Genomic DNA, 19547 nt, shown 5'->3' on the forward strand with positions numbered 1-19547 from the left:
TAGTTTAGATCCAGGAGGAACACATAGGATACTTTTCATCCTGTTTTTCATTCTACTTCATTATATATATACTAATGAAAATTCTAAATATACTAGCTAGCCCGGCCACGCGTTGCTGTGCTCAGTAATCTATTGGTGGCAGGGAGGTAGTTTAGAGCCAGGGGAAACATATGAAATACTTTTTATCCCGTTTTTTATTCTAATTCTGAATTATTTACTTATAAACTATCTATGTAGTTTATTCAATCTATGATACTATCAATGATTTCATCCATGACATTCACCTTCGATTGTCTACTGTCATTCGGTGTTTCTGTCATTGATGTCTTTACTACCTTTACTACCTCATGTTAAATATAGTGAACGAATATTAGTTCTTGTTTCTATATATAAGGTGAAGTGAAGTTTAATTAATAATGCCGCGACCAAGACGATCGAATCTTTCCCAACAAAGCTGTAAGAAGAATGCGAAATATCGCAAATGCAAGAGCTGAAGAAGAGCATTACATACATTTACATTTACATGTACATTTTGTCGAATAACTTATTCCCAGTTATAATTTCCCAGAATTCATCGAAGAATGGTTAGAAATATATGAAGGTACGGGGTTGAAAGTTCCACGACCAAAGTGTCAAAAACCAGTAAAGCTAAAGCATTGTTTAACAACATTATTTGAAAGTGAAGGGAATAAGGTGTATAACCAGATATAACCTTGATTCTTATGACTTTGATATTGGGAGATAAACGGTCATCTTTGAAAATCCATAGTAAAAGTAATTTCTTCTGTTGATACTTTTTTAACATTAGTTAAAAATGTAATTATTTTGTAAATACCTTTAAAATTAAAATAATACATTAAACCTGTTTGCCATCTGGCCGTTCCAAGTTACCCTGCCTATAGGGTAAAAAGGTCTAGATAACAAATATTTGAAAGACAGAAAAAAGCACATTTTTACAATGATGAAGTAGCTGGTAGTTTTACTGAACGTAGTAAGATAATTGTTTGTTTGAAATGTGTCATTTGTTGTGATAAAATTGATTTGATTTTCATAATAAAATTTATATTTGCTCAAACTCAAATTGGACCTTTGTGTCTTGCACTGCTCTACGTATATACTTTTTATTAAATTTACTATAATTCAAGGTATGTTACTTGAAACTTTTTAAAAAGCAGGTCAGAGCAGGTATATCTAATTCATTTTCTATCTCTCATCGCAGAAATTTGAAAAGTTTGTATAAGCTCAGTAGTATTATTTACAATTATACACAAAATCCAGAATCCAGAAGAATCTGAAAAGCTTAAAACGTAATCAATAAGTTGAAATACGAAAAAAGACTTGGATTGGATTATACCATGATTTCTATAGAAAGTGTATAAAGCTTCCAGTTTGATTGTATTGACAAAACATAGACAAACTAATGGGGTTTATTGTTTTGATAATACCTCATTGTATAAAGCATTCAAACAACACATCCTTATACACTTATAGTATTAATATTTTTGATTCTCTAGAAATTGTTTAGAATATAACTTACTTAGCAAAACAACGTTTGCCGGGGCAGCTAGTATATATATATGCATATATATATATATATATATATATATATATATATATACATATATATAGTATATAGCGAGCGAATATTCGCACAGGATCGCTTCGATTAATATCATATTTATTTAGTAAATTGGGGTTATTCTGGAACCTTGTTGACATAAGTTATGCGTTTCTAAAATGTAAGCAATATCAATAAAAGTTTTATTTGATTAGGAGTGAAATAATTTTAGCATAATTTCAATATTAGGTTTGTCGATGGAATTCTCTATTTTTAAATATATGTATATATATATAAATATATATATATATATATATATATATACATATATGTATTATGTCGATTATGATTAATACTATTGGCATTATAAAAAGTATCAGATCCATTTGTAATGGCGTTATGGCATATGCATTAAATAATATTCTCTAATTAAATCTTGACAAGCGATTTTAGATACTATAACATTATATTCACGTATATAGTTCTCTTGCATGTGCTTCAAAGAGAACTTACATCCGTCTCTACACGACTTCGTAGAGAACTTAATAGAAATGTCCAATACAAGATTAAGTCATTTATGTAGAAAGCAAGATCAGTTAACATCAACATATAAGTTCGTAATGAATTTGTTCACTCTAAAGCCTAAATATGATTTTCTTTTGTATATTTTACATTTCATAATGCTTAAGTAGAACGCAGTTTTTACAGTGTAGAAGTATAGTGATTTTTTACTTTGTTTGCTGTAGATTTTTTTTAAAAAGGTTATAAATGATGTTATTATGTTTTATTGGTTAGTTTTTGGAACTGTGGAAACTCTAAAATCTGAAGTTGTTTTGTTACTTTTTTTTCAATATAGATATACAGATTCAAAGACATATAGAAAAATAAAAAAGAGGATTATATAACTCTAATAACAATGTGTTCAATTATTTTATTCAAAGTTATATGATTGAGAAGTTATAAAATCATTGTTAAATGCGCATTGCTTTATTCAATAAGTTATTTCATGAATTACTTTTTGTTACCTAGGCTGATGAAATATTTTTATGATTTCAATGTTCTTAATTAACAGCCTTCTTTTTTCATCTAAAAATCGTTAAATTTTTAATTATTTTCAGACAATTAATGACGACAAATGAAAAACTATATTTGTACAAATTTTCAATTATTTAACTTCCCGTAGGTTATTGTAATCGTCCCGTAAGTTTCAAAGGTTTCTGAACATTTTGGCATACCTCGTCCACGTTTTCGGGCGCACGGATCAACCGATTTGAATGGTTCAAAATCGATTCCTATTGATAGGGAGCTGATTAGTTTTAGGCAAAAACGGGTCTAGCCGTTTCGGAGATACGGAGCAAAGAGTGTTGAAAATAGAAATCGAGTTTTTGAGAGAATTGAGCATCCGGTTTGAATGATCCAAAAAACATTCAATTCGTAATGACGGTGATTAGTTTTTGGCAAAAGCTGAAACCAAGCTAAATGTGCAAAAAATGTCAGATATTGAGAGAACTAAGCATCCGATTTGAATGATTCAAAAAACTTTCTGCTTGTGTTGACGAAACGATTGCTTTCGGATTTTTTTTTAATTTTTGAGTTGCTGTACGTTTGCCAAAAATTAATAATAATAAGACCGATATTCAAATTATATCTTTCGAATAATTTTTAAATTTCCAAAATGGTTCAGGATTTATAGCTAAAATGTGAGCACAAGTTTTGCACTTTTCTTCTAATTATGAAGAAACGGCCTGGCCGACCAAAAACTAATCAGCATAATTTTTCGCCAATATATCTTTCAAACAGTTTTTGAATTTATAAAATCATTTCAGGTAATAGCGCAAAACTTAGTGAAGTAAGTCCTTATTGAGTTATATCAAGTGGCTTTTAAATTATCAAAATCGGTTTAGTCATTTTTGAGAAAATGTCGACGAAAACTTAGATACAGCCGTACTTCTTCTAAATTTGTTGTCATTTGTTTCAGAATGACTTAAAATATCGGAAAAATGCAAAATTTTTTGATTTGGATTTTTTTTTTGCGAAAACGCATTATTATTCTTCGGGAAGTTAATAAATATTTTTATGAGGAAAAAATGCTGCTTCTAGTGCAGCCAAATTAAAAGCATAGATAATAATAGCTATTCAGAAAAACCTAAACATATATAAATAATGAAAAATATTAAAAATGATTTTCTGGTTATAAATAGTAGAAAATCAATCACTATTTGATATTTAAGTCTCTTGTCGGACGGATAGGAAAACCAAAAAATGTTTACTGATGCGGACAATGTAGTATGGATATACATCGTTATCGATATCATTTCCTAAATATATTCACAAAATGAACAACAAGCGGAGACCGGCGTACTTCTGACGGTGACCGATGACGACGCCGTAGGTACACGGTTGTTCACAATACGGGCGCGTTATTGATTTTACCGTGAGCCCGCGTGCCAACGGTCAGACAAACGCGCGAATCTTCACACCAAGTATCATTGGATATGCCAGCCCATTAAGATGCAGTTCGCGTTTTCGTTGTTTCACACCATAGAATATATATTAAAATTGTGGTGTGATATTAAGGCCATACTAATTATTAAATAGTTATTATACATTTTACATAATTACCATTTATCTATTAATATTATATGTTTATGGAAAAAGGTATAATCGGGGCTAAAATAATAGTATTAATTTTTCTAATTAGTAATTAATTATATAGGCTTCTAAACTAAAACATAGAGAAAACTAGTGCATGGTGTCGTGCTTTAAGGTAAATCACTGGAACCGAAAATTATTTTTTTTTACAAAAACCATTACACTTTTTTGAAAACTTTGAAAAAAATAGATTTTTAAGAATTTGATTTTTTTCAAAAATTTTGATTTTTTTAACTTCCCGTAAGGCAAGTTATAGTAATCGCAAAAAAATCGAAAATGAAAATTGTTATATATCTTTACGTTTCAGAGGTTTCTGAACATTTTGGCATACCTTAGAAAAAATGGATATATGTGTGTGTGTATGTGCGTGTATGTGTGTGTGTGCGGATACAAATTTTCGTTGACGATTTCGGAAACACGGATGAAGCGATTTGAATAATTAAAAAAAAATCGATTCGTATTGATAAGGAGACGTGCTGATCAGTTTTTGGTGAAGGCAGGTCTAGCCGTTCCGAAGATATGGGCCAAAAAGTGCCAAAAACGGTAACTCAGTTTTTAAGAGAACAGAGCGTCCGATTTGAATAATTCAAAAAACATTTTACTTGTATTGACAAGATGAAGAATTGCTCATATTTTCATGAAGGCAGATCTAGCGGTTTCAGAGATCTATCAAAAAAAAGTAAAAAAAAAATGCCATTTGGCGGTCAAAAATAAACATTAGACATATGCACATCAAATTATCCGATATTTTACAGAAATTTTAACAATAAGTATAAATTTCGTTTACAATCTTTTTGTTTACATATTCCGTACCAATGTTTACGTGCTATACGGCGACGCGCCTCTTACGCGCTTTGATTTCGTCTTAATGCAGTTAAAGCAGTACGATTGCTTTGAATTTCCAAAATATTTCAAAATAAGTGATTTAAGATAGAATGATTTAATATGGTTCGAAATTTTATTAAAAGTTTCAAATCATCGATTAACTTTTATTGATTATTATTGATTATTTTTAATTACTCGAATTTTGAATTACGGTACGGGAAGTTCCAGCAATTTGCCTTAAGGCACGATGCCGTAATTGCCTTAAGAAAGAATTCAACTTACAGCTAGTTATAATTTAATTAAAGTAATCGAGCTGTATAGATGTTTAAAAGAAAAAATATCGAAGCGCGTACGCGCCGCGTCACAGTCATTTTTGACCACCATATCACATAGTTTTTTTATTGGATCTTCTAAACCAATAGACCTGCTATTTAACCATTTTTTCAGTTTATCAATGAAAGTGAAACTATTTTTGAATCAATCAAATCGGACGCTCCGCTCTCTGGAAAATTGACTCACTTTTTTGTACTTTTTACATTATCTTCGAAATGGCTCAATCTGCCTTGGCCAAAAACTAATCAGCACGTCTCGTCATCAATAGGAATCGAATGTTTTGTATTATTGAAATCGGTTGACCTGTGTTTTTGAAATCGTGGATTAAAAATTGTATTCAAACATACATACATACACATTAAACTCACTCATACACACATACACACAAACATCAATATTTTGTAAAATATGCTTAAATGTTCATAAAGCTTTGGAACGTGAAGATATTTTTTACCCTACGGGAAATTAATTATATTAGTGAATTATTACGGCAAATTAATTATATTAGTAATAGTGCATACTATTCACCAGTTTTTACTTTTTTAACTCTGATCACAGAAATTTTAGATTAATGAATTTTATAAATAGGCAAGCTCTGGGCATAGTGCTATACGACCTCACCTGTTTTAAAGTGGATGAATAATTTTTTTTTAAATTATAAAGTACAAACTTACATTCATTTAATCCAAAGAATTAGATTATCAGTTTTTTATTTTTTTCTTTAATTTAGAATTTTTTTTTTGAAAATTTCTAAATTTCTTGAAAATTTGAAACCCATTCTAGTCGATTGATCCATACTCTCAAAAATGTCGTGTACATTTGATTCAAACATATGAATATAAACGGTAAATTAGTACTTATTATTTAAATTTTTATAAAATGTCAGATAATTTGATTTGCATTTTTAATTTTTCGAGTTATTCAGTTATAGGTTTTAATGACAGGTTTGTTTGTAATTCCAATCCAAATAGCTACACTATATATGATTTTATACAAAATAAAAATTGTAAAAAGTTTTCATCTCGACCTCATAAATGAATCAAATTCACATGTTATATGAGTATTTCCATTCTATGTGGCGTATTCTGAAAAGCTTTAGCAGACAACGAACAGTGTTATATTACCATCCCATGTGTGCTTGTGAATTGAATACACGCTAAAACGGACATATACATTGCCCGCAACAAGTGCCATTGACAATCATTGTCCGGGCTGGAAGCTCTCACAGTATTTGCTCATCAGTTATGGGGGAATTTCAATATGACGGCGAACGAAATGAAATGCATTCGAGAATATACGCCGGAAAACGCATAGTGAATTTTATTGGAGTAATTAAGGTTTAAAATACGTAAAACAATATGCTTACATCACTGTTTAGGTTATTAATTAATTTTCTGAAAATACAATTTTGGCAGAATATTATAAAAAGCTACATGTTATCGAAATAAATATTCTGAAAAATATATTTTATATTAAATTTACTATGTACATTAATATCTGAATATATTTACATTCCGTAAAACCAAAATGCTGAAACTTCTTCCTACCAACTTTGCTTGCTCCTATAAATCAAGAGCCCTTGTGGAATTGAAAACTTTGTATAATATTTCAGTACATAAACTCCAAACTTACAACATGATTATGCTGCACTACTATTCAGAGTAACCTAGATTTATCTGGTCATTAAGTTATTTTCATTAATTAAAACCATAGACTTTTTCTTCTCTCTCCGAATTGATATCTAAGTTATTTTTTTAACCTATTTAATATATTTTTTATATTTACCAAAATAGATTTTAAGATCAAACTGTATTTTGACTGTTATTTTGAAAAAAAAATCATTAATTTTAAAATCGCAAACCAATTTTTAATTTATTGTGAATGTCACGTGGTGAAGACTGAGTACGGTTGAGCCAGGATGCGTCGTCATAAAAGCTAAACGATATAGATTTTGTGATAGGGTCCAAAGGGTGAAATATGGATTACGATTGTTGGAATAAGTTTCATTATTCCTTTAAGTGAGCGCCTTACATTAACATGATTTGTAGACAGCATTGATTTCAAATAGTCAAAAGTAAGTTTTCATGTTCGAATTATTTTAATAATAATTGTTAATTAGATACAGATAGATCACTTTGTTTGTCATTTTGCGATAAGTTCCTTCATTTTAACGCTTGATCAAGTATTGTTTATTTAATTTTCATGTAGGCAAACATATGGAAAATTGTCCAAACAATACGAATGATAAAAGTGTCATTATTTATTATAATCTATTTGAAGGCATTTAATATTTTCTATCTGCAGTATTTATAATAATTTATTTCAAAGCAATACCGTACGGGAAGCTCTTGTTATTTACTTTACGGCACAATGCCATGCAACATTAGTTTTATAATTCGTTTGTTTCATATTTCTATTAAACTATGATACAAAGCTCTGGTTTCTAAAACCGTAGCTTGTTTAAATCAACGTCTGTTTTATTAAAATATGAGCTGTAGCTATTATCTAAATCAAATATCTAAAGGTAACCTGACATCATTGTTTGATTACAATACATTATATTATGGTATAATACCAAATTTAATTCGTTACATATAGAAATCTACGTTGCCTGATAATAATATTTATTTAAGCTGCAATAGATTCAAATGAGTGTCTGTATTTTAGTAAATAAGTAATTCCATTGAATATTTCGTGTACAAATTCGATTTACACAAGGCGAATCTACCATAGATATCTGTCAATAAGCATTAAATAATCGTTCATAAATGCGTTCGTCTAACGAAAACAAGTAATATATAGAAATTCGCTAGTCGTAAATATATACAACCTATTTAAGATTAATGTTGCGTCTACATAAATAAATTTATGAAATCGGATTCTGTGTATTACAAGATATATGAGAGTTTTGTTATATATAAACAGCATTAGTGATACGTAGCACGTGACGCTGTTGCCGATACCCAAGAGTGCTCCGAAGAAGAAAAGCGTAAAGTTCCTAGAATACACATCAAATGTTCGGCGTATAGAAGAGAAAGCGCACTTACGCCCTGAATAATGTAGAAGCATAGCGTGCGTTTGATACCTCGGCATCGTCGAACTTTTGGCTAATAGCATGATCTAGGAGCGAAGGTTTTAAATCCTTCGTTAGTTCGGGACTAGCGATACAGAGCCAAAGCAAATATCATTGAATTAGGATTAGAATGAATTTTCCGATCAAGAGATGTTTGGGATAGCGCTAAATTAGGGGAAAGTCTTGCGATCAGTGAAATATTAAGATTACATCATCTGGACTATTATTCACTATTAATAATGGGCACTAATATCGTGTTACTCAGATTCACCGCATTATCATTTTTAATTCATTAAGTCACACATGAACGTGCACCTTTAACAGTAAATGTTGTGAATTGTATTGAATATTTTAACTAAAATTCGACTTTCATATTTTTAACTATATCTATTCTTTCGCATTTTATCAATGTAGATTTATTGAAATATTTTGAAAACTTCAACAAAATAGTTGAAAGATAGTAAGTTTAACAGTTACATCAATTGTGTATTATGTTATAGCACAGTAGCTGAGTATTGATTCTCTATACATATTTGATTCAGGGGAGACTGAGTGCGGCTGTGCCACTTTTTTTCAGCCATAATTTTGTTAATTTACCTAGCTAGAAGAGAAGCAAATTAAATTTTAATTTGAAAATTTGTCTACGTGAAAATACTGTCTTTAAATACAACGTATTACTCATAAAATCCAATTATACAAAAAAGGTTCAGAAAAACAACCGTCCACATCTGAGGGACGGTTGTGACAGCATTTGGGGTCAGTTGTAAGAGCATAAAATAGATTGAAAACAAGAGGTATAAACACCAAAACGTGGTTTATAACGACTTTTATTATCGTTTTTAGCAATAATATGTAACAATATGTAACACGACCCAACATAAATATTTAAATAAAGCTTATAAATATAACGATAACATAAATATAACGATAAACTAAGAATTCTTTGTGAAATATTTTTTTCTTATATTGTTTTTTTCTTTTTTTTCCTTTCTTGTATCTCGTCTTTTTTAGTTAGATATTTTCTGTTGAATTTTTACCCGAAAAGGACAAGAAATACATGCCACAACGGTACTCCAAAATTTGTTGAAACCGTACCCAATGCACACTTTTGAAAACGAATTATAATTATGACTGAGCTAAATTATCCAAGCAAAAACTAATTGCTGGTAAATAACTACTAATGTTCAACTTACAGCAAAAAATTAAATAAACAATACTTGATCAAGCGTTAAAATGAAGGAACTTATCTCATATTTCTAAGAATTAATAAACTGAATGGCGAAGTTGAAATTATTTATGCCAAATACGTATGTGAGTTTGAGAATTCAGCTACATTTAAAAGTAAAATCCGAGTCATTTTTACCATCACCATTCCCGATAACTCCAAACAATATGTAGAGTCTTCCTGCTGCTAAACAAAGTTGTGCCAATCTGTGGAAGCTGATCATTAAAACAGAAAAAACGTTTGATGTATTTATTTATTCCATGATTTCTTGTGCACTTTACATATAACTCAAACAACTGAACATAAATACGACTGAATATGATTAACTAAAATACGACTCCATTGAACCCTAAAGTACGTCAGCCTCAAGACTGCGTCATTGCAAGCCTTTTCATCAGCTTGCCTTCAATGTAACTTTGAAATCTTAGATAATATTATGCATAATGCAACACAATACATGGCTTTTTAGTTTACATGAAATTTGGATTTTTCACACGGTATTTAGTTAAATGCTATGATTTTATTGCAAATTCTTTGAATATTGGTTTAATTAATTTCACATAGGATAAGTTATAGTAATCGCAAAAAATAGAAAATGAAAATTATTATATATCTTTACATTTAAGAATTGAAATAAAAAATATCAAAATATGATAAAAACTCATATAATATATATATATATATATATATATATATATATATATATATATTTAAAATTATAAAATCTTCAAAAATCTATAGGGTATGCCATCTAACATTTTTTATTTTCATTTTTTTTTTCAACGGTCAGCCGATGCTTTTTTTCTTCATTTTTGAATGAAATTATTATAATCATTATTAACTGAATTATTTCATTATTAACTGAATGGATTGTTCTTTCAAATAAAAAAAAATTTAGAAAATATTCAGTAGTTTGCAAAAAAAATTATTTGGCGGGCCCTATATTTATCTATTTTTAAAAAAATATAAAGCTTTTCCAAAAAATTTGAATTTTTGCTACGGGAAGTTTCATCTTAAGACACGATGCTGCACCATGAGTTTGAAAAACAGTGTTTTTTGTATAAAATGCATACCCACATAAAGGGTGTGTTTCCATACAGAATTGGCGCCATAAAATCCGTTTCTCAAAAAAATCCAATATATCAATTTCCAATTATCTGGCTCATTATTTGCCCGAGATATCATTGAAATGTGTGAAAGTGGCTACATTTTTCGAACTCACGATTTGCCGGAATTATAATAACAATAGAACAATAGAAAGCGCTGGTTGTGACAATATGATTTGTAACTAGCGGTAAGTGGAATTCTGTGTTAAGGCAATTAGGGCATCGTGCCTTAAGGCAAATTGCTGGAACTTCCCGTACCAAAAATTATTATTTTTTTAAAAACGATTAACGTTTTTGAAAAAAATTTACTTCAAAAAATTAGATTTTTGAGAAACTATAAATTTGACAAAAAATTACTTTTATTTGAAATATTTTTTTTTTGAAAACAAAATTTTTTTGAAAAAAAAATGTTTTCTTCATTTTGACATATTTTGGAAATTCTGAACTTTTTTTCAAAGCAATCGTACTGCTTGAACTGCATAGAGACGAAATGTCAAAGCGCGTAAGTGCCGCGCCGCCGTCTAACGGATAAGCATTGGTACGGAACTCATAGAAATCTCACAATACATACAGACACGCACACACACACACATACATCCATTTTTTCTAAGGTATGCCAAAATATTCAGAAACCTTTGAAACGTAGAGATATATAAAAAATTTCATTTTTGATTTTTTTGCGATTACTATAACTTGCCCTACGGGAAGTTAATAAATAATGTTGAAAAAAGATTTTTAACTGAATGAAACAATGAAAATGAATATTATTTTATTAAGTTATTTGGACTACTAATTAGCAGCATTCGAAAATCTGTACATTTTTTTACTTTTATACAAAATTTTGTTTTCCCCGAGGTGGAACTTCGTATTCAAAAGTTGAAAATCTGAGCTAGTGCACGTTTTTGACCGTATAAGAACACCATGTAAGTTCACTTTCCAAGAGCGTATTACCCTCGTTGTCGTGCGTCTTAACAAATTATGTATATTGAAATATTTTTAATCAAATTTGATATATTCATTTATATCTTATATATATCGTTAGAAAAATACGATTCATTTGAACTCAAAGTCATTTATATCTATATCTGTTTCCAGTGAATAAAATGTCTCCGCGGCCCTCACTGATACCAGACGCGGAGTCTCCACCGCCATCAGCAATCCCAGAACCAGCGTCAGCGTCTGTTACGCCAACGACAACTGCCGCTGCGACTGCGAGTACACCGACAACGGCGGCGGCTGCAACCCCCGCAACGAAGACAGAGCCGGGAAAGCCGCCAAGCAGAGCAGGCGCATGCAGAGTATGTTTGAAAAGCTTTAAGCCGGACGATTTCAGCAAGACGTGTTCGGACTGCCAACAAAGAGTTTGTGAAGATTGCGCAAGTTATAGCAAACAAGACGAAAGCGATGATCAGGTATTTTTCAAGAATTATAACAGAATGTATGAATATATATTTATTTATATTTTTTTGAATATGTAACATTTCTATATAATTTTTAAAATGCTCAACTTCATATTGTGAAGTCGCATTCTTATTCGTTTACAAAATACTAGCGGTTGATACTGCGGATTTTGTATTAGATAGTGATTTAGCAAAACAGGTACTAAAAGAGAGAAGAAAATGTGAGAATATATCTAACTAGTGGTGCATAATAAGTGTCTTAAGGCAAATTGCTGGAACTTTCCGTATATTTTTTTTATCTTTAAAACTTTGAAAAAATAGATCTTAATAGGAATTTTGAATTTTTTTGACATTTTTGAAAATATTGCAAAACCAACGTTTTAAATTTATTTTAAAAAATTCGACTTGTTCGAAAATTTTGAAACCCTATCAAGTCGGTCGATCTGCAGTGTCGAAATGCCGAGGAAATTGGTTTGAACTATATAAACCAACTTTACTTGTTTTTCATATTTGTACTGTTACATACATTTAATCCTTGTCATAAATTAATTAATGAGAATTAAGTATCAGTAACTAGTTCCTATCTTGAATAAATCGAAAGAACTATTGTAATAGTAAATATCGAAAGTAGTTACTTTTATTCTTTAAATTTAATATGATATATAGTAAACAATAAATGAAATATATAACTCACTATGCGTCTAAATACTGAAAAATTATATAATAATTATCAATTTATCAAGTAAATTATTATCACTCAATAGTTATAAAACTCATTTCTTATAATTTATAACATAGCTATTTGATATTGAAAAATGCAGTTTCTGAAAGTAGAAATTTATTGACGTAATATGAATGTTATATTAACAAAATTTTATAATGGTAATAAAACGTAAAATGCAATGCACGTAAATTGATGTTATATTAATATTTTAACCAATTACAAAATAATGTTGAAATAGTTTAAAAAATATGAACATTAGTTTAGTTTCACGTTTTTTAATAGAGTTTATAAGGAGTATACATTGCCGATTCTACAAATTATTATTATTGATAGTTAATAAGAAAGTTATTCTAATTGCTTACTTAGAATTTTAATTTCTCATAAAAACATTATAAACGGTAAATCATCATTCTTTCGGAAATCATCATTCATTCGTGAAAAAGTATAAAAGCAGATAACTAAACACTTGTTGGAGCAATTTTGATACAATAGATACACATTAAGGTATTTTCAATATATTATATTTATTAGGTACGTGTAGAGAGGATCAACTAATTTATATACTAAAATTAATACTGTTCAGGTATCATAGTTTAATGTACTTTCACGTGAAAACAATATTAGAAAGACGATGGTACAAATGTTGCATCAACATTAATGTTTCGACGACGATAATTGAAAATCGATACAAAAACAATATATCATAATCCACCCATATTTCGGACATCATTTCTAATGCGTCGGTAAATCTTTGATATAGAGTTTGACGACAAATAAACAACGGCTCAATTCAAATTCAATTTAATAACCTATTCCACCATGTATTCGACATTATATCTATTTTTACACATTTTTTCATTTTTGCATATTTATATGTCATAATAAATTCAATGTTCTATATTATATTGGTTTTTGTATTTATCTGCATTTCTACATTCTTGTTAATAGCTTATTTTGTTGATTCTGAATGAATTGAATGCACATTATATAGGTTTTTACTAGAGGCTATCTGTAATAGGGATTACTAGTAACAGGCGTTTTTCAATAGGATCTCAAATGGTTTTAAATTTTTTTTTGTCTCGATTGTACATGTAAACCGTACTGCATGATATTGTCATAGCTATTGTTTCGCAATATGCAAAAACTGCCCGTCATTTTTTACATGTATTCTAAAATTAATCAAAATCTCGGTTTCCGTTATTATTATTGACTAATTTTAGATTCCATGTATCTTATTTTGTTCTAAAAATATCCATATTTGAAAATGTATTACAATTGTTGTGAATTCTAAATTGTTTGAATGATTAATGATTAATATTTGAATGATTTTGATTAATGTAAAATATTACATCTGGGGTTAGTTAGAACGGAATCTTCGCTAGTTGAAAAATACAAAAATTATATACAGATTCAAGTAAAGAAAATTAAATAGAATGTATTATATTTATATTATATAATATATTCTAAGATGTGGGTATATGTAAATTGTGTTACAGGAGACAATTTATCTTATATTTATATTATAATAATATTTATAGTTTACGTTGATTTATGATAAAATTTATATTACAGGACATTATATATTTTATTTGAATTATCTATATTTTGCATTGACATATGAAAAGAATAACTTAAAACAAGTCAATTTTCTTAAAAATCAATAAAAATAATATATGTACAACTAGCCTCAAACATAGGGTAAGTTGTAACATCGCACTTTATCTAGAAATTGATTAATTGTGAAATAATGAACAAAAGCTGTGAAATTATTTTTACTTGAATCAGTAAATAATCCCGAATAGTTATAATAAAATAGCATTTACAGCATGCACCCATCTTTATTTTGCAGAAATATTTTTTTTTTATATATTAATTATAAATTATATCAATAAATTAATATTAATATAACTAGCTCGCCTACTTCATGTTGTTTTAAATAGTGCGGAAGTGCCAGCTATATTTTCACTTGCAAACTATATATTTTTGATCAAGTGAAAATGGGAATAGATTCTCAAGTAAAAATCGATATTACTACTGCACTATCACGCTGCGTACAACCCGGGATTTGAACAGGGATCTTGTGGCCAGAAACTCATTAAGATTCCATCTACTTAACGATAGATAAACCAATTGTCACATAAAATTAAACAGTTTCATCTCAAATTTATATTTTTAAAATATTGATAATGTTTTAAAATCTTTTCAAAAATGGTTGCGAAAGAGATAGAGATCGGCTCGACACGTTATACTGCAAAATTTCAATTAAATTTGTCTGTAAATTATCAGAATGGAAACTTTTATAAAGAAAATTTCTTATTTCAATTGTTATTCTACGAAAAAGTCAAGGAACTATTCATTTCGAAATTGAAAAGCTGTAGTAATACCATTCTTTGCTTTCCGTCTATAAGATAAAATGCCCCATAAAATATATAGCGTCCCATTGCTTCTTAAGTTCTCCCTTAACGTAATAGCACTCACATATAATATATCAAACATGATATAATCTGGCACACCTGTTGTGTAGTTTTGAACTTCTTTATGGTTTCAGCTCGACAATTTTCATAAAATAATTTTGTAAAGCAATACCTGATTTACCTATTTATAAATGATTTTGTATAAATAATATTTTTTTAATTTATCACAAACTTGAAGTTAAAAATTATTCTGAAAAGACTACGTCGATACTGTGTAATAAATAATGAGCAGTACTGCCCTAGGGTAGATCCGTAAGCTGAGTTAAACTCCAACTCAAAAAATAGCGTGAAAGATTTTCCATTGTCGTTTCACACAGCAGTGTTCAAAATGATCAATTTTCAATTGGAAACATATTTTTGATCTATATTTCAAAGTGCCATAAATTTTGAAGTGAAAATCGCTACTGCACGATGTCATTTTGTCTAATACGGGATTGTAACTCACGACTCTGTCCACACGAGTTCGTTAGTTTAATCATTACACCATGAAACACCCACTGCGCAATATAATTGTTTATTAAGTGATTTTAATTATTACGAAATTTTCAAACTTAATATTATGCAATCTGCATAAAATTTTAACACGAACCTAAAAAGTTACAACGGAGCTCTGATTTTACTTAGTTTTATAAAATTGCTTTCTAGCAAAATCGGGCGTCAATAAAATTACAATTTTTGCAACTTTACTTTAGAAAAAGCAAAATATAGTTAATTTTTATTGAAAAATGTCTGGAGAATAATCATTAATTTTTGTTATAAGAATAATTTAAATGGCATTAGAAATAAGTTTTGGATCTACTCAGTTCTGAATCTTTTATAAATTATTGTGAAATATATTATTTAGTGCATGTACCTAGTACTTAATACTGTTTACTCTATAATTACTAATAATGTCTCTAAGAAGATCATCGACTCATGCTTCCATCTAAAATATATTATATCAACATAACATGCAATAAATATATTGTGTTATCTAACTTTATGATCGAACATATATATATTAGGAGGTATAACATATTTATATACTACCTATCAAATGGTATGCTGCTTTATGTAATTTGGAAAAACACTGAGATAAAAGTTTATGGTATATGTGATACCAATTACTGCAGCATTCAGAATATCAGAACTCATTTTTTTAAATGAATTATTGCTATATTGACCTGATCATAGAATACTTGTAACTTGTTAACTTCCCGTAGGGTAAGTTATTGTAATCGTCCAAAAATCGAAATCAAAAATTTTTACATTTCTCGACGTTTTGAAGGTTTCTGAACATTTTGGCATACTTCAGAAAAAATGGATGTGTGTGTGTGTGTGTGTGTGTGTGTGTGTGTGTGTTTTGTATGTCCGCTTTTTTTCGTCCACGTTTTCGGGCGCACGGATCAACCGATTTGAATGGTTTAAAAAACATTCGATTCCTATTGATAGGGAGATGTGCTGATTAGCTTTTGGCAAAGGCAGGTCCAGCCGTTACGGAGATATGGAGCAAAGAGTGCAAAAAATAGAAAGCGAGTTTTTGAGAGAACGGATCAACCGATTTGAATGGTTTAAAAAACATTCGATTCCTATTGATAGGGAGATGTGCTGATTAGTTTTTGGCAAAGGTAGGCCCAGAGGTTTCGGAGATACAGAGCTAAATTTAAAAAAAATGGCTGTTTTTGAGAGAACTAAGCGTCCGATTTAAATGATTCAAAGAACTTTCTGCTTTTTTCAACAAAATAATTGATTTTGGAAAAAAAAAATTTTTGTTTCTAATTTTTTTTCCAAAAAATTTTTTTGTATTTTTGGATTAAAAATTCAAAAAATCACCCAAGCTAAGCACAGTCTAAGCGCCACTCTGGTACAAATGTTTACCCATGTGCGTTTAGACTGTTTGTGTATTGGAGCACTTTTCCAATTTTGTGAAAATTATTGAAAAATGTGAAAATGCCGCCAAGCTGAGCACAGTATAAGTGAAAATGTCGCACAGAATTATTTGCAAATGCGTTTAGACTGTGACTATGCGGGAGCACTTTTTCAATTTTGTGTAAATTTGGCAACTATTTTTTTTTTTGGAATTTGATTCGAAATGAAATGACGATTGTTAATGTTCTGGAGATGATAAATTGATTTATTTATAATTAACTTTCCATAGGGTAAGTAATCGCAAAAAAATCGAAAATGAAAATTTTTATATATCTTCACGTTTCAGAGGTTTCTGAATATGTTGGCATACCTTGGAGAAAATTGATGTATGTGTGTGTGTGTGTGTGTGTGCGTCCATGTGTGTGTGTGTTCGGATACAAATTTTCGTCGACGATTTCGGGAACACGGATGAAGCAATTTGAATAATTCAAAAAACATTCGATTCGTATTGATAAGGAGACGTGCTGATTAGTTTTTGTCAAAGGCAGGTCTAGCCGTTCCGAAGATATGGGGTAAAAAGGGCCAAAAACGGTAACTCAGTTTTTAGGAGAACGGAGCGCCCGATTTGTATAGTTCAAAAAACATTTTACTTGTATTAACAGGATGAAGATTTGATCAAATTTTCATGAAGATAGGTCTAGCGGTTTCGGAGATCTAGTAAAAAAAACTAAAAAAAATAACATTTGGCGGTCAACAATAATCATTAGACATTAGACATATGCATATCAAATTATCAGATATTTTATTGAGATTTTAACAATAAGTATAAGTTTTGTTTACATTCCTATGGGTTCCGTACCAATGTTTTTCCGTTAGACAGCGACGCGGCGCTTACGCGCTTTATATTTTGTCTCTATGCAGTTAAAGCAGTACGATTGCTTTGAAAAAAAGTTCAGATCTTCCAAAATATGTCAAAATGAAGATAACATTTTTTCCAAAAAAAAATTTTTACAAAAAAAATTGTTTAAAAATTTTTTTAAAAAAAAAAATTTTTTTCAAAAAAAAGTAATTTTTTGTCCAATTTAAAATTTCTAAAAAATCTTATTTTTTCGAAGTAAAATTTTTTCAAAAATGTTAATCGTTTTTAAAAAAATAATAATTTTTGGCACGGGAAGTTCCAGCAATTTGCCTTAAGGCACGATGCCTTAATTGTCTTAAGACAGAATTCCACTTACAGCTAGTTTTTTTTTTCTTTTTGAAGTAAAACTTCTTTAGGCGCGACAAGGGTGTAAATTCGTACGAATGCAACGGAAGTGCGTTACGGCCGAGTCGAGTGCCAATCATTCGTCATTCGCTCTCGATGATATCATTTCTACACGGATCGATTGTGATTAGTCGTCGTGTACGTGAATAAAGATCTGTCGTTGTATGCGTATCGGTATCAACATTGTATGCGTATCGGCATCAACGTTGTGTGCATACCGATATTAACAAGGAAATTGGCATTGATAAATGAATATTTTAAAGTAACATCGAAGTACAAATCTTGATTTAATGAAAAATGCCTGAATCAGAAGAATAGTTTATCCGTCCCCCGTAAATAATTATAATGAAAATAAAAAACAAATGCAAGAGTTGTGCCGTATACGAAATGTAAATTTATTGAAATAATTTTTATATTATTCGTAGTTTCTGTAAATCTTTGAAGTTATTGAAATGAAAAATATTTTTTAGACAAGACAGATATTACTGCTGTTCAAAGAATGAAATTATATCGCCAGCGAAAATTTTTTGCTTATTTTGATTTGAACAAATGTTCAAAAAGCCGCTCCGAAAAATTTTTGGTCAATTTTTATTTTTTCATAATTCGTATATAAAAATACATATAACTCTAAATTTTCACCCTCTTACCACAAAATCCTATTTTGTAATAATTATTATGGTAGTTGCAACATTTTTCATATCAATTTCTGTCAGTAAACTGAAGTCAGTGTTTTTGACTGAAATTTATTGGGAGCTTATAAAAAAGTACAATTTTGTATTAAAAAATCATTTTAACAAGAGTTTTTCAACTCTAAAACTAATTTTTTTATTTGATCATTTTCTTATATTTTTTCAAAGTTTGAAAAATACATAAATGCAACACTCAATTTTCACCGTTCTACAGTACTTCCCAATTTAATCATTTCTGTCCTGATCAATAATTCATCCATTATCGACTTTTTGTGGACGTTTTTTACTAAATTAATTTTCAATGTTAATAAATTTTATATTTAGTAAAGGTTGATCACCTTTAACACTCTTTTGAATTTTTTGAAGTTTTTTTTTA

The 19547-nt window shown here is 29.4% G+C and overlaps 1 protein-coding gene across 1 annotated transcript in view; it reads left to right on the top strand.

The window, feature by feature from the left end:
* Window positions 1–19547, top strand: part of LOC113387711 (regulating synaptic membrane exocytosis protein 1) — a 330281-nt gene that overhangs the window by 229750 nt on the left and 80984 nt on the right. The window contains exon 3 of the mRNA XM_026625078.1: window positions 11868–12184. Within this exon, the coding sequence (XP_026480863.1) occupies window positions 11868–12184 (317 nt within the window). The remainder of the gene's footprint in view (window positions 1–11867; window positions 12185–19547) is intronic.

The sequence above is a fragment of the Ctenocephalides felis genome, unplaced genomic scaffold, assembly GCF_003426905.1.
Source record: "Ctenocephalides felis isolate EL2017-DRISC unplaced genomic scaffold, ASM342690v1 CF-g0.4_SCAFFOLD_03572, whole genome shotgun sequence".
NCBI classification, from domain to species: Eukaryota; Metazoa; Arthropoda; class Insecta; order Siphonaptera; family Pulicidae; genus Ctenocephalides; species Ctenocephalides felis.